General features: G+C 40.1%; 3 protein-coding genes across 3 annotated transcripts; 2 read left to right on the top strand and 1 right to left on the bottom strand.

Annotated features, from left to right (window-relative positions):
• Positions 1–4,251: 4,251 nt before the first annotated feature.
• On the bottom strand, positions 4,252–9,820 carry LOC139285151 (diablo IAP-binding mitochondrial protein-like). The gene is made up of 6 exons (XM_070905637.1): positions 9,777–9,820; positions 9,150–9,282; positions 8,899–9,021; positions 6,025–6,135; positions 5,770–5,866; positions 4,252–5,408 (listed from the first exon to the last, which is right to left on the bottom strand). Exons 1-6 carry the CDS (start codon positions 9,818–9,820, stop codon positions 5,200–5,202), a joined length of 717 nt encoding a protein of 238 aa, XP_070761738.1. The 3' UTR covers positions 4,252–5,199.
• Positions 9,821–12,572: 2,752 nt separating this feature from the next.
• Positions 12,573–13,520, top strand: LOC139285418 (odorant receptor 131-2-like). Its single transcript, XM_070905981.1, has one exon. It carries the CDS (start codon positions 12,573–12,575, stop codon positions 13,518–13,520), a length of 948 nt encoding a protein of 315 aa, XP_070762082.1.
• Positions 13,521–14,389: 869 nt separating this feature from the next.
• LOC139285419 (odorant receptor 131-2-like) lies at positions 14,390–15,337 on the top strand. Its single transcript, XM_070905982.1, has one exon. It carries the CDS (start codon positions 14,390–14,392, stop codon positions 15,335–15,337), a length of 948 nt encoding a protein of 315 aa, XP_070762083.1.

Below are 15,337 nucleotides of genomic sequence, written 5' to 3' on the forward strand. Positions count from 1 at the left end.
TTAGTTGGAGTTCGTTGGACTACCTCATTACTATTTATTCTTCAAAAAAAAGGTACAATTTCACCCCGGGGATCAATAAAGTATTTCTGATTCTTATTCCTATAGTAGCAGTAGTATTACTGCATATAGGACCTATAAACGTTTTTTTCCTGTTGGTCAGCCACTGGTGGCCACTCTGGTTCAATGTTGTAAAACAAGAAAAAGGGGTAAATACATTTTATAGGTACTGTAACTAGTATACTTTAGTATGGTAGTAGCCTGGATCAGGGCTAGTGTGCTCTGTATTAGTAGTCAGTGGTGGAATGTAACATTCACTCAGGTAGGCAAATTTGAGGTACTTTACTTACTTAACTTGAGTATATCTATTTTATGCTACACTTTACACTTCTACTTCACTACATTTCAAAGTGCAAAACAGTCTTTCCCTCTGAATTGTAAAGCAGTAGAAGTATAATGTTGCATGACATGGACGTACTCAAGTAAAGTACACGTAAAATGTTCTGAGCTACATTCGACCACTGGTAGTAGTAGTTCTATCAGTGGTTGTAGAAAACATAATAACAGTAATAATCCTAAACATTGGCTACTAGACCGTCATTCATGAAATTAAACTTTAGAGAGGGCTTTTGCTGTTGGTTAGCACCAGGTCTGGATTACCAGCTGGGCAAAGTGAGCAGCTGCCCCAAGGCCCCAAACCCTCAGGGGGGCCTGAATGCCCCAGGTTCACCATGTGGCAATTAGTTTTAGGTAATTTGATTTAGTGAACGTTTGTTTAGTAATACTGTTTTCAACACTGAAGCACAATATAAACTGCCATGACAAGGGCCCTAAATTGACACCGGCTTTGTTACATAATTTTGTTACCCTTCCTTGTAGAGGGGCCCCGAGTTAAAGCCTTTGAAATTTTAACCAGACCCTGGACAGAACTGAGTATATATCTGGATAACTGTTTTGTAACTGTATATCTGGACAAATGTTTACATGGGGATTATAAGATAGTGACCTTTATTTATATTCTCTCTCGTTCTTTCTCTTAAAAAGAATGAAATAAAAGTGAAATTTAGTTTGGATCAGTGGGGAATCTCCTTGTTCCGAGGGCACACTGATGAAAACTGGCATTTCATGCACACTTAACTGCAATGAAACCGTTAATTGTACAAATAATTAAACAAACATTGTAAGTTTTACTTTTTAAGCATGATTATCTTCCTCACGGCCAACTCAGTGACTGAACAGATAAAGGAGATCTGAAACTTCTATCAGTTTCTGGCAGGTCCCAAGGGTGTTGTAGAGATCCGACCTGCAACTGGTTAAACAGTAGCCTCTCTAACCACCAGGCCCAGCCTATTTATAGATGGAGGTTTCAAATTGTAAGCTGATATAAATGTTGTTTTCACTTTACACATTTGTAAGGGCTCTTGGACTCTTATAGCAGCGTCAGTCAATCACAGATTTACACAGCCTGAGCTTCCTTTGCTTCTGCAAAGACCACAACTACATTCAGTGCATGTTCATTCTGTCTCTTAAATGAAATGAAAGTATAGAAATACACACATTTTTAAACCTATTAAGACTCACCTTTACCACCGTGTATTTAGCAATTTTGTTATTTGAAGAAATTGAGGGCCAAAGAAAAACAAACAGCCACAAATGAGAAATACTGACATTTTTGTACCACTAACCAGATCTGATTCTACAGGAATAATTCATGATCATGATAATCAGTGACTTTTGTGTTGGAGATTGTTGAGGCACATATTTTGTAGACGTTGTGAAACCGATGTGATAAAAGTATTCTGAAAGTGGGGGGAAAAAGGAAGTGAATGTGAAAGTTAATATAAAACCCAGGAGACCAGCTACTGAAGGACAAAGCAGTCACATGCAACCAAGGCGCTTCACTGATTTCTGTTTCAGAAAAAGTGAAAAAGTGTGCTCTCACCAGCTTAAACACAGACACACTGTGACTGCTCCGTCCTAAAACAAAGTGGTAATGAAACACTCTCTTGCATTGTTCTTTTCTTTGAGATAATTACAGCTTTTACACATTCAGGAATCCGGCGTCGTGTGCAGCACGGTGTTATTATCATGCACATTAGCTTGAACTGATAAACATGCTCCCTCAGCAGTTTTACATACATCATATTTATTCCCTGAAGATAAGCAAAAAATGCTTGTTTCAATGTGTTTCCCTCATGATGAGCTTCCCATTTCTCTCTGCGGTGAGGTCTTCATAGCCTGTATTAGTGTCCTCATCGGGGGACGTCTCTCCGGGGAGTCTCCATCTCCTGCAAAATTTAACCCGCTCCCTCTCCCAGCGCTACAGCCAAGCTTCACTGTGATTAAAGCATGACCCATGATGTGTCACCACACCATACCCCCTGCCTTTATACCCTCCGGTGGTTATTTATATCCTCAAAGAGCTATAAATCCCCAGGTGAAAGTGCTGCCCTTTTCACCAATCAATCTCCCCTCCTGGGCCACTTTGCATTGGGAACAGTAAAGCCAGTGCAGTGAGGAGGCTCGTGTACTTATGAGATAATAAATCACATCTTATTTTCTTCCACAAATCATTTAATGTGTTAATGACATCACCAATTTGGGTGAAATTGCTTCAGTGAGGCTTTTTTTCACACCACTGGCATAACTTGTGCTGCATAAATGCTCAAAACCCCCTCAGTAGCACTAAATAGTTTATGAGCATTTATGGCCCATGACCTTTGTAATTGTGGTTACCTCATTGAGGTTTCATGCAAAAATATTCAAGCGCTATTACATTTTCTTCCAGGCAGTCAAGGCTGCACTGGCACCACCTCCCCTGTGACCAGTCGGTGCACATCCACACAGACTGTCTGGGACATTTGGTTTTACAGTCTGTGAAAACAGCCTTTGTTAAACACAACATTCCTCACTAGTCACATTGGTGAGCCAGTTCTTGCACACCTCAACAACCCCCCCCCCCCCCCCCTCTGTAGCCACTCTCATGGTCCCATCCCCTGCCAAGGCTTGACCATCTAGAGCAGGGAGAGGTCACCTCACTGCTGACGCTACACACTTGTGTTTGCAGCTCCACATAGGTCTCTTCCCCATAATGAGCTCCCTCTGAAATGACCCTCTGCAGAACACACTGACCTTTGGAAGGCATACGTGAAGACAATAAAGATGGTTACAGAGTATATCCATATTACTGAAGGATAAGGTTTCTACAGGTAGTAGTGGTAACAGACTTGCAGGTTAGGTGTATATTTTAAGTATAGTTTAACTTTCCCCAGTATTTGGTATAGTGCGAAGGCATGCAAGTGGTGACAGAAATGAGTGTTGTGTCGTACTGTACTGTATGTGCACATGCTGGGTTAGAGACAAAATGCCACATGAAAATGTAGACATATGCACCAGGATATGCAGTACATTCACATTAAAGCTTCTCTAAGAATCTGCAGTTCCCATTTAATCATCATTTAATCATAAACACCAAAGAAAATAGTGTAGGTCATATATATTGTAATAAAAAAAGTAAGTACACTGTGAAATAGTGACTACAATAAACACATTTTAATTGACTAGAAATGAAATTGCAGCTGCAGTGCATCCAAGTGTAGCAATAAAAAAAATAAAAATGTGTTGAAATGGATTTAGATCGCCATCTGCTGGAAATAAAGGACAGGTTTCTAGTTCATTTTAAAACCTACTGTGTCCAATTGCGTCCAATGCAAGTGATGGGAGACAAAATCCACAGTCCTCCATCTGTGAAAAAACATATTTTGTCCCCCATCATTTACATCAGAAGCATATTAAGAAGAGATCTCTTAAAGGTCACTGTGAAGAGGAAGAACAGGTGCAATCAAAACCTGTTGGAGTGTACCTGACTATTGTTTTAAGACAAATTTGAAAAATTGTCAATTTATCCTTTAAGCTTACAAAGCACAGCAGTTACATACAGCAGAATAACTTTGTGGTTTGTTGTCTAACTGAAACTTTAACCATTTTGCTCAACCATTTTGTTTTTAATGTTGATCAGAGGTTTGTTTTCTGTTCTGTGGCAGTGTGGAAAGAGGTGACACTGTAGATGAAGTGATGACAGGGAGGGAGTTGAGAAACGGCCTAAAAGCGCCACAGCAGTCAGGATATGGGTAATTTGCAGTGAAGGTGGAGTTGTTGAGTGAAAAAGAGAGATACAATTAAAGCAACATCTCCTTGAAGATGTTCTCAGAGGTACGTGAGTGGGAATCAGTGAGAAATGTATTTATTTGCAGATTGAAATTCGTGTGCATGGCATATTCATACAACATTACTGCAGAGTAACATGTAAAAATGTGATTCCACCAGCTGATTGGTTGAATTTCACAAAGACATTCTCAGTCAGCCAATTGTGTGGTGTCTCTGGGATTTACGGTGTTTACAAAGTGGCTTCTGGTCACTTTAGCAAACCCAATATCTCCCGAGATGACCGCAGGAGACATTCTGTTCACATCGTTGGCACAGACACCTCTCATGTAGAACATCCGTTCACACCAACAATTAAGTGCTGGTTTCAAACAACTCTCATCCTTTGGCAGCAACATGAAGTGGACACATTGTTTTCCCTCCATTTTTAGCACTGGTTAAATGTTTGTCAGTCATTTGGATCAACATGATGTTACAAAAACAAGACCTAGCAACACAATACTGAATCTCATCCACTCGTCACTTAAGTAAACAAAATATTCTTCTAGTAAACACAAACAAAGTTTCATTTTCTGATGCTATTGCAACAAGTGAAGACCACAAATAAACAGTTGTATGTTTTTACATTGTGTCTTTTCTTTATTACAATGAATTCTGACCAAATATAACACAATCTGCAACAATCTGATGCTGGTCGAGTCACAACACAATAAACAGAGGAGAGAAAACAGAATCCTAATAATGATAATGATAGTGATAATCATTATTCAAATAAATAGTCTTAAATGACCAAACACTTAAAAAGGAGGTGCTGAATTATTGAGACGTCGTCCTTATTTTGCGTTGATTCACTTTTTTGGCATTGTAGTTTATGTGCAGATGTAAGCTAATAATAATCTACTAAGAATGACACAGACCCAAACATGTTACAGGCTCAAAGAGAAAGAAGACATTGTAGGGCTGATTAAAAAAAGTGATTTACTTTGAAAGCAAAAAATAGTGCTTTTTTGTCTTTTCTGATACCTCTGGGTATTTGTTTCAATCTTCTCTTAGATAAGCCTCAGGCACCTCTTCCTCCTCCTCATTATTCTGTAAGGATCCAGTATATTGTGCCACCCTTTCAACCTCCATTGCTTTAGTCTCGGCCAACTTCTTATCTGCATCCGCTGACAGTTTCTGTGCCTCGTTCACCTGCGACTGGGCCACCTGAATGTTCGTCATCACTGTGATGGAGGCATGTTCAGCTCCTGGACACACACACAGATGCAAACACACACACTCTGTCAAATTGCTTGAAAAAAGGTTAAAAGGTTGACATAACACCACCTCGAGTTCAGACATTAGGTGTGGTCATTAAGAAGGCACCCCTGTCCATCATCTCCATTTTGTTTTACACAAAGCCCCACTGAGTGACAGCAAATGATCCATACACTGTCCAAAGTGTAACACTGACAGCTGCTGAATGGGAACAGGCACAGACAACAACGTAAACACTTTTATTCATCATTATAAGAGCCCTGAGAAAACCTGCCTCAACACTTCGACCATGACATCCCAACTATTCAATCACACAGCCACATGACCACACTCACAGTTTCTTTTACACACCTGAGGTGTATGCTGCCTCCGCTGCCGTTTCACACAGCTTGACTGCGTTGACCCAGGTTGACTGAAAACGTCTGCATTCATCTTGTCGGTCACTAACCTGTCAGGACAGAGAGAATTATAAAACAGCTCTACAGCTGCCTGTTTGTTTTTTCAGGGTTTGTGAGTCTCCTGTCATATTTATGATCAGCAAAACTGAATGCTTTTCTCTGGTTTGTTTTGAAGTACTTTTCACCAGCGAGGACAACATAAACTAACCTCTGCACGCTGGCCAATGATCACCTGCCAGATTGTATCCTCTTCTGTTTGAGTCAGTTTTCCCAGTGATTCCAAATATCGTTTTTGAAGAGCAATGAGTGTGTGCACGGCCTGTTAGCGAACAGAGGGAGGACATAAACAGTTTACATTTAAAACAAAACCAACTAAAGAGGCAGAGTAGCATAGAGGAGGATTGTGGAAACTATTGTTGACAAATTCAGATAAAAATATGTCTGTAGATTATCTCTATCACTAGCCAGGACAGTGTTTCTGGAGAGAAATGTATTTTGATGAGTACCACAAATGACATGCCGTTCACTTCTGTCGTATTGAAGTCAGTGGCAGCAGAAGTCACAGAGATCTAGAACTCAAAATCCAGCCACAACTGTCTGTATTTCACTAAGGTAAGTGGAAAGGGAATGTTTTTGTGTGCTTTGGGTGAACTGATCTTTTAAGGTTTGTGGCCATGCTCGACAAAACCCACCACAGTTTTTATACAGATCTACAGACATTGCCATTGGCTTGTCTCTTCATCATATACCTTGCACCCCGGACCTGCTCTGCTTTTATCCAAGGATTACCTTCATCACTACTGAACAGTTAATTCAGTCATACAGTGTCAGAAAACAACCCCTGTGCAATAATCCTGTAACACTAAAACCTCCACTGTACCTACAAATTATGAATTATATATTTTTAATTTTATATATCTTATAATACACCATTTTTTAACATGTACATCATCATCATTGTAAAATATAAATCTAAGGACGCTGTATTTACAGTGCATCCGGAAAGTATTCACAGCGCTTCACTTTTTCCACATTTTGTTATGTTGCAGCCTTATACCAAAATGGATTAAATTCATTTTTTTCCTCAAAATTCTACACACAACACCCCATAATGACAACGTGAAAAAAGTTTGAGATTTTTGCAAATTTATTAAAAATAAAAAACCTGAGAAATCACATGTACATAAGTATTCACAGCCTTTGCTCAATACTTTGTTGATGCACCTTTGGCAGCAATTACAGCCTCAAGTCTTTTTGAATATGATGCCACAAGCTTGGCACACCTATCTTTGGGCAGTTTCACCCATTCCTCTTTGCAGCACCTCTCAAGCTCCATCAGGTTGGATGGGAAGCGTCGGTGCACAGCCATTTTCAGATCTCTCCAGAGATGTTCAATCGGATTCAAGTCTGGGCTCTGGCTGGGCCACTCAAGGACATTCACAGAGTTGTCCTGAAGCCACTCCTTTGATATCTTGGCTGTGTGCTTAGGGTCGTTGTCCTGCTGAAAGATAAACCGTCGCCCCAGTCTGAGGTCAAGAGCGCTCTGGAGCAGGTTTTCATCCAGGATGTCTCTGTACTTTGCTGCATTCATCTTTCCCTCTATCCTGACTAGTCTCCCAGTTCCTGCCGCTGAAAAACATCCCCACAGCATGATGCTGCCACCACCATGCTTCACTGTAGGGATGGTATTGGCCTGGTGATGAGCGGTGCCTGGTTTCCTCCAAACGTGACGCCTGGCATTCACACCAAAGAGTTCAATCTTTGTCTCATCAGACCAGAGAATTTTGTTTCTCATGGTCTGAGAGTCCTTCAGGTGCCTTTTGGCAAACTCCAGGCGGGCTGCTATGTGCCTTTTACTAAGGAGTGGCTTCCGTCTGGCCACTCTACCATACAGGCCTGATTGGTGGATTGCTGCAGAGATGGTTGTCCTTCTGGAAGGTTCTCCTCTCTCCACAGAGGAACTCTGGAGCTCTGACAGAGTGACCATCGGGTTCTTGGTCACCTCCCTGACTAAGGCCCTTCTCCCCCGATTACTCAGTTTAGATGGCCGGCCAGCTCTAGGAAGAGTCCTGGTGGTTCCAAACTTCTTCCACTTACGGATGATGGAGGCCACTGTGCTCATTGGGACCTTCAAAGCAGCAGAAATTTTTCTGTAACCTTCCCCAGATTTGTGCCTCGAGACAATCCTGTCTCGGAGGTCTACAGACAATTCCTTTGACTTCATGCTTGGTTTGTGCTCTGACATGCACTGTCAACTGTGGGACTTTATATAGACAGGTGTGTGCCTTTCCAAATCATGTCCATTCAACTGAATTTACCACAGGTGGACTCCAATTAAGCTGCAGAAACATCTCAAGGATGATCAGTGGAAACAGGATGCACCTGAGCTCAATTTTGAGCTTCATGGCAAAGGCTGTGAATACTTATGTACATGTGATTTCTTAGTTTTTTATTTTTAATAAATTTGCAAAAATTTCAAAAAAACTTTTTTCACATTGTCATTATGGGGTGTTGTGTGTAGAATTTTGAGGAAAAAAATTAATTTAATCCATTTTGGAATAAGGGTGTAACATAACAAAATGTGGAAAAAGTGAAGCGCCGTGAATACTTTCCGGATGCACTGTATTGTATATAGACATGTACACATGTATGTACTGCACATAACCACCTACTTCATGTAAATAAAGTAACCTATTACACACTCTTTTGACTTTTATATAGACCTTGTATGTTGTTGTAGTTCATTGTTGTCTGTTCATAGTTCTATATTTACTTTACGTTTTTAACTGTATGTACATTGAGAGCAACAAAAAACCTGAACATCTGATTCTGAGGAACTGGAAATATGAACATCAGCACATTAACTTTTTGCAACAGCTCAAAAAACTAAACTATCACGAGTGCTACTCTTCACACATAATTTTTATTTTTACCGCTCAGTGCCATCACACTGTGTAAACGTCAGTTATGGTGACACGTGCACCGAGAGCTCCTACACTAAACATAACATATTTGCAAAAATAGTCTGATCTGATAATCCTACAATATAGAAAAAAATGTTTAACACAAGATCAAAACTTACTTTGGAGTATTCTGTGATGGCATCTATGAGAGCCAAGGTGGTCTGAGAGAGAAAAGTGCTTGAACTGTCTGTTACCAGGGAGGCTGCTCGTCTGATCAGAGAGTCGTGGGAGAGGTTTTCAACCTGCAGCAGAGACACAGAGAGAAAACGAGGAACAGAGTAAGAACAAACACGCAAGGCAAGTGTATACTGTAAGTTATTTACTGCTGTTATTTTTATATGCGTCCATCTCTGGTAGGTGACAGACTCACTTGTTTGAAAGGTATAGCACACAGCCCACCGCCGACGGTTAAAGACGCTATACTTGTGTACAAAATATTTGTCCATTTCCACGGTTTATGGACTGCAGTGTTTCTGCTGCTGAACAGGACACGAGCAGAACTCCTGAACAAAACAAACAATCAGTTTAACTTTAAAACAACTCCCCTTAAATCCAGGAATTTTACATTTAAGTTCTGAAGCAGCATCACGTATGGCAAACTGATTTGATATTGTCTAACATTAACTGTTATGTACTCCTAGCTAGCTAGCTAGCTCTAACTAGCGACCAAAGCTGGAAGAGTCCAAAGCTAGTTTGAAAATATATCTAACATTGCTGTCATTTACTCTCTTTTATTGAGTCACTTTTGTATGAGTCAGTATAATTTAGAAATCACGTTAAAGCTAATTTTGGGCAACAAAAGATACATTTAATGCGTATTCTGACAACTTCCGGTTGTCGTTGCTAGCACTGTTATGAAGCAAAACATTCTAATTTTCCCACATTGAAGTCGACAGTCGCATTTCATTTTTAAGAGACTGTTAGTTGAATAAAACGTGTATAAATTAGATTACAAACTTTGCCACTTTATCGTTATTAACTGCAATACACGTCCTACCTGAGGAGACTGAGGCAGGTTGTTATCCTCCTCAGCGCGGCCATTTTGGTCCGCCACAATAAAATGTTCGTCGTCACTAAACATTAGGTTCCCCTGCTGTAAAGCTGTCACAGACTGAACACTGCTGCCCTCTCGTGGTGAAAACAGCCACATTATCTCGTGCGCAATCATGCACATCTGTTCAACAACAACCTGTCATGTCCTTAGGGTTTTGTAAAGTCCCTTGAATGGCCTTTACAATCTCCCTGTGACCACAGAGTGAAGAGCCAAGAAAAATGTGTAGAATATGAGCACAACAGTCAAACAAGAGCAAAAGAGTAATTAGAGTGAATTGAAAGGAAATCATTCAGATTGAAAGATGACACTAAAATAATGATGGAGGATTCACAGTGACTGCTGATGTGATGGATTAAAGAGCGAAGTTGTGTTTTGTGCTGGTTGAATCCTAATGTTTTATGCAGTCAGGGTGCAAACTCAAGGGATTTTAGTTAGTTTGAAGCTTGAAAGGTAAGATTAACATACAACAGTACTACAAAATGTCTGGTTGCACTGCGTGAGAAATGGTAAAGAACAACATGATATGGCCTTCAATTATCGTACATATATAGCAACAACAGCTTCATGATTGTACTCCAGAATGTTATGTTGTGATAATGCTATGTTTGCACAGTATGTAGGATTCAACAATAAAGCAAGATTTTTTTTGTTTGTTTGTTTCTCTCTTTCTTTCTTTTGAAGTTACCTCACTAACCCCAAATCCTGCTTCACAGTACAGGCCTCAGGTTATTTGACTTCATGTGGAAAACAGTATACTGCTAAACTATTCCAACATCAGGAGCAGTCTTTAAATAATTAATGATGCCATTAACCATCACTTTTAATTAGTTTCACTGGAGTTTATTATTACACATAGGAAGACAGATAATTGGCTAATTATCTACATCATTACAGAAAGGAAAACATTATCTGATGAAAAACAAGCCAAGACTTCAGACCATCAGTGTAATTTCCCCTCCTGACGTCTCAAAGTTAACTATCAGAAGTTGACTGTACGGGCCACTCGCTGTCAGCAGTTGTGTAGTGAGTACGTGTCAGTCAAAGTTGTAAAAATAGAATAAAAATACTCCGTTATGCATTTACATTACAATGCTATGTTCTATTTTCCTAATGTGTGTGTGATTGAGTACATACTTGTGCCAGTACACACAGATCAGTATGCAATGTGTTATGTATATAGACACTCATACTACAAGTGCATTTATTACACTTCAATTCTATTTAATTCACTTTATTCTGTGTGTGCATGTACTCATGTATTTATATGTATTGTTTGAAAAACAGCACAAACACACAAGATACACAAGGGCATTAAAACTCTTTATTTAGGCATTGACAGTGCATTGAGTGGTAAAATAAATATATTAACTTACACATTTACACGATTAGCAATTTTCTTCTAGCATTCCTCTCTTGCCTTATTATTGCATAGCATCTGACCAATCACTAACATGGACATGTCTACTGGCAGCAGATTAGCATATTTTACAACGGAGGAGCAAACTTAATACATCAGACAAATACGAAGAAGTTAAACATCCTCCAGGCTAAAAGCAACACAGCTGCAGCTGCCAAATGCAGGAAGGACAGCTGGCAAAAAAATCCCCACTGTGTGAATGTATTTTTTTAATATCACTGCCCCATCATCCATCCATTTTGAGAAGAAGAAGATGACACGCACAGAGCCTGATGAAGAAAACCTGGGTTAACAAAGAAAGTAAATAACCACCATCGTGATACCCATTATCTCTGATTGGGGTTTTAGGTTTTGTCGAGCTAGCTAACGTAAAGAAAGCTTGGCTATGTTGAACGTGCTTCGTAGTACACCCCTCAGGTGCAAGACATCAAGTTAGATGACTCCACCCCAAACGCTACAAGAGAAGCTAAATTACTTTTTATTTATCGTCAAAACTAACTGTCCCACCTAAGGCAACAGTAACCTGTACCATACTGTGACAAAATGCGCAGTCTACCTGAACATTTCTGATGTTAGTATCAGCAATCTTGATCAGGTCCTAGGAGACATTTCAAGAGTAGGCTTGTGGTGCTCAAAGCGCTCAAAAAAAGGACTGTTGGAAAAACTCAACAGCAATGTCTCTTTCCAGAAAGAAATTTGTCAAGATAATCCACAGACCTTGTTGAGAGCAGTTTCATGCAAGAACTATTTTCTTTCAACCAAACTACACCCGCTAACCGTATCACCGCGCACATGAGCTAGTTAACGTTACAGCTCAGCTGAGGAGGACGCCTTTAATGTTTACATCCTGTGTTTCCAGCAGGACGAGCCTCTCAAAATAAAGTGTCCTGTCTGATTTTTATTAGTCAAAGACATTTTCTTCTGTGGGTGTGTTGTAGTAATGTACAATATTAGAGAATTTGTCATACACACATCCACATTTTAGACCACTGAGTCATAATGACAGAAGAAGCCCAACTACTACTGACATCAATAAAAAAACTCAGCACTCAGTGTATCCAATTGAATACAGTATGAGGAGCATTAGTAGTGCACAGTGATGACGACATCGCGGTGCAAAGCTAAAGTTGTTGTTGTTCTGCTTGTGTTCTACTCACGACTATAAAGTTTCTCTCAGAGGGCTGCACAGAGCTCAGCAGAAAACATTTGTCTTTGTAGCTGTGAGCCATGATGCCATATCAGTGCTGGGAAGGTTTGGGAAACTGAATGATCTTACGGCAGTACCTACAATCCTTTTGTATTTAGTCACAACGTTGAAATATATGGCTGATAATACCTCAATGGTTGGTGGTGAATCCTTCATGCGAAAGATCAATGATCAGGTGATTATAGTTCAGGTTTTGGTGTCAGCTTTCCTTTGCATCAACTTTTTGCTGATCATAACCTTTTTTATGAAGGATTTCTTCTTCACAACCACGCGCTACATCTTATTTGCAAATACATTACTGTCTGATTGTCTGATTTTAATTGTGACAAACGTCATGCTCATCCTGAGCTATTTTCGTGTTACTATACAGCTGTGGTTGTGTCTCATTCTGTTTACCGTGTCGTCTCTGTACAATTTTGTCACACCAGTTACTTTGACAGCAATGACACTGGAGCGCTACGTGGCCATCTGCATGCCCCTGAGGCATCCAGAGCTGTGCACCACACGCAGCGCTCTGCGCTGTGTCCTCATCATTCACGGCCTCAGCTCTGTACCCTGCATTGTTGTTCTCTCCATCTTCTTTGCATCTGCGACCCACCGCTTCTACACCCAGGGCAGAGTATGCTCTGTGGAGATGTTCATCTTGCACAGTTGGCAGAGTCATCTTAGGTCGGCTATCAGCCAGCTTTACTTCTTGATCATGTGTATTACTATTGTGTTCTCCTATGTTAAAATAATGAAAGTGGCCAAAGCTGCATCAGGAGAGAATAAAACGTCAACGAGTAAAGGCCTCAGGACAGTGATTCTTCACGCTTTCCAGCTGCTGCTCTGTCTCATCCAGCTGTGGTGCCCATTCATAGAAGCTGCTGTACTTCAGATTAATTTCATGTTATATGTTAATGTCAGGTACTTTAACTACATAATGTTTAGTCTTGCTCCAAGATGTCTGAGTCCTCTCATTTATGGCCTCAGGGATGAAAAGTTTTTTCTTGCACTGAAATACTATGGTCTCTGTGGCTTTGTCAAGAACAAACCTTTACATTTATTTTATTTGACAAATTAAAACTATGATTCTGTCACAGAAATCACAGTTTATTGCATATGGATTATTATTTATGCATTATTGATTTAAATTCTTTAATTCCATGAACAAGTAATCAGTAAATATGCCTTCAGATTAGTTTGTTAGTGTGTTCACACAGTGGCCAATTTCTTGTACGAAAGATTCCTTATCACTGCCTAACAAATGGGTACATTTATCCTGCGTTTACATCAACAACAGCACTGCGTCCTCATTCACGCAGACAGTGGCGGTCTTGATGCGGAGGGGCTCTGGCAAAAAAATGCAGGGTCATCCAGTAAAACTACTTAATAGGTATGTAAATACATCTGTATATGTGCTATCAACTGCATCATTGTGTGAAGAAAAGTATTTATTGACTGTCTGTATAATTAAGTCAGTTAAAATAAAGTGAGCTGTCTAACATTTTCTTCTGTGGGTGTGTTTATGTAATGTTGAAAATTTGAGAATTTGTCATACACACATCCACATTTTAGACCACTGAGTCATAAAGGCCTTGGGCACTGAGTCAAACCAAGAAAACCTGGAGCTGAAAACTGATTTAAAAAGCCCAACTACTACTGATGTCAATAAAAACAACTTCTTCGAGTGCTGAATACAGTATGAGGAGCATTAGTAGTGCACAGTGATGACGACATCGCGGTGCAAAGCTAAAGTTGTTGTTGTTCTGCTTGTTTTCTACTCACGACTATAAAGTTTCTCTCAGAGGGCTGCACAGAGCTCAGCAGAAAACATTTGTCTTTGTAGCTGTGAGCCATGATGCCATATCAGTGCTGGGAAGGTTTGGGAAACTGAATGATCTTACGGCACTACCTACAATCCTTTTGTATTTAGTCACAACATTGAAATATATGGCTGATAATACCTCAATGGTTGGTGGTGAATCCTTCATGCGAAAGATCAATGATCAGGTGATTATAGTTCAGGTTTTGGTGTCAGCTTTCCTTTGCATCAACTTTTTGCTGATCATAACCTTTTTTATGAAGGATTTCTTCTTCACAACCACGTGCTACATCTTATTTGCTAATACATTACTGTCTGATTGTCTGATTTTAATTGTGACAAACGTCATGCTCATCCTGAGCTATTTTCGTGTTACTATACAGCTGTGGTTGTGTCTCATTCTGTTTACCGTGTCGTCTCTGTACAATTTTGTCACACCAGTTACTTTGACAGCAATGACACTGGAGCGCTACGTGGCCATCTGCATGCCCCTGAGGCATCCAGAGCTGTGCACCACACGCAGCGCTCTGCGCTGTGTCCTCATCATTCACGGCCTCAGCTCTGTACCCTGCATTGTTGTTCTCTCCATCTTCTTTGCATCTGCGACCCACCGCTTCTACACCCAGGGCAGAGTATGCTCTGTGGAGATGTTCATCTTGCACAGTTGGCAGAGTCATCTTAGATCGGCTATCAGCCAGCTTTACTTCTTGATCATGTGTATTACTATTGTGTTCTCCTATGTTAAAATAATGAAAGTGGCCAAAGCTGCATCAGGAGAGAATAAAACGTCAACGAGTAAAGGCCTCAGGACAGTGATTCTTCACGCTTTCCAGCTGCTGCTCTGTCTCATCCAGCTGTGGTGCCCATTCATAGAAGCTGCTGTACTTCAGATTAATTTCATGTTATATGTTAATGTCAGGTACTTTAACTACATAATGTTTAGTCTTGCTCCAAGATGTCTGAGTCCTCTCATTTATGGCCTCAGGGATGAAAAGTTTTTTCTTGCACTGAAATACTATGGTCTCTGTGGCTTTGTCAAGAACAAACCTTTACATTCATTTTATTTGACAAATTAA

This window comes from Enoplosus armatus, chromosome 5, assembly GCF_043641665.1.
Source record: "Enoplosus armatus isolate fEnoArm2 chromosome 5, fEnoArm2.hap1, whole genome shotgun sequence".
NCBI lineage: Eukaryota > Metazoa > Chordata > Actinopteri > Centrarchiformes > Enoplosidae > Enoplosus > Enoplosus armatus.

Coding starts and splice junctions, on each gene's coding strand:
- LOC139285418 (XM_070905981.1), top strand. CDS start 12,573: ATGGCTGATAATACCTCAATGGTTGGTGGTGAATCCTTCATGCGAAAG.
- LOC139285419 (XM_070905982.1), top strand. CDS start 14,390: ATGGCTGATAATACCTCAATGGTTGGTGGTGAATCCTTCATGCGAAAG.
- LOC139285151 (XM_070905637.1), bottom strand. CDS start 9,820: ATGGCCGCGCTGAGGAGGATAACAACCTGCCTCAGTCTCCTCAG. Junction 9,022..9,149: donor GTGCTATACCTTTCAAACAA/GTGAGTCTGTCA, acceptor TCTCTGCTGCAG/GTTGAAAACCTCTCCCACGA. Junction 5,867..6,024: donor TCATTGGCCAGCGTGCAGAG/GTTAGTTTATGT, acceptor CTGTCCTGACAG/GTTAGTGACCGACAAGATGA.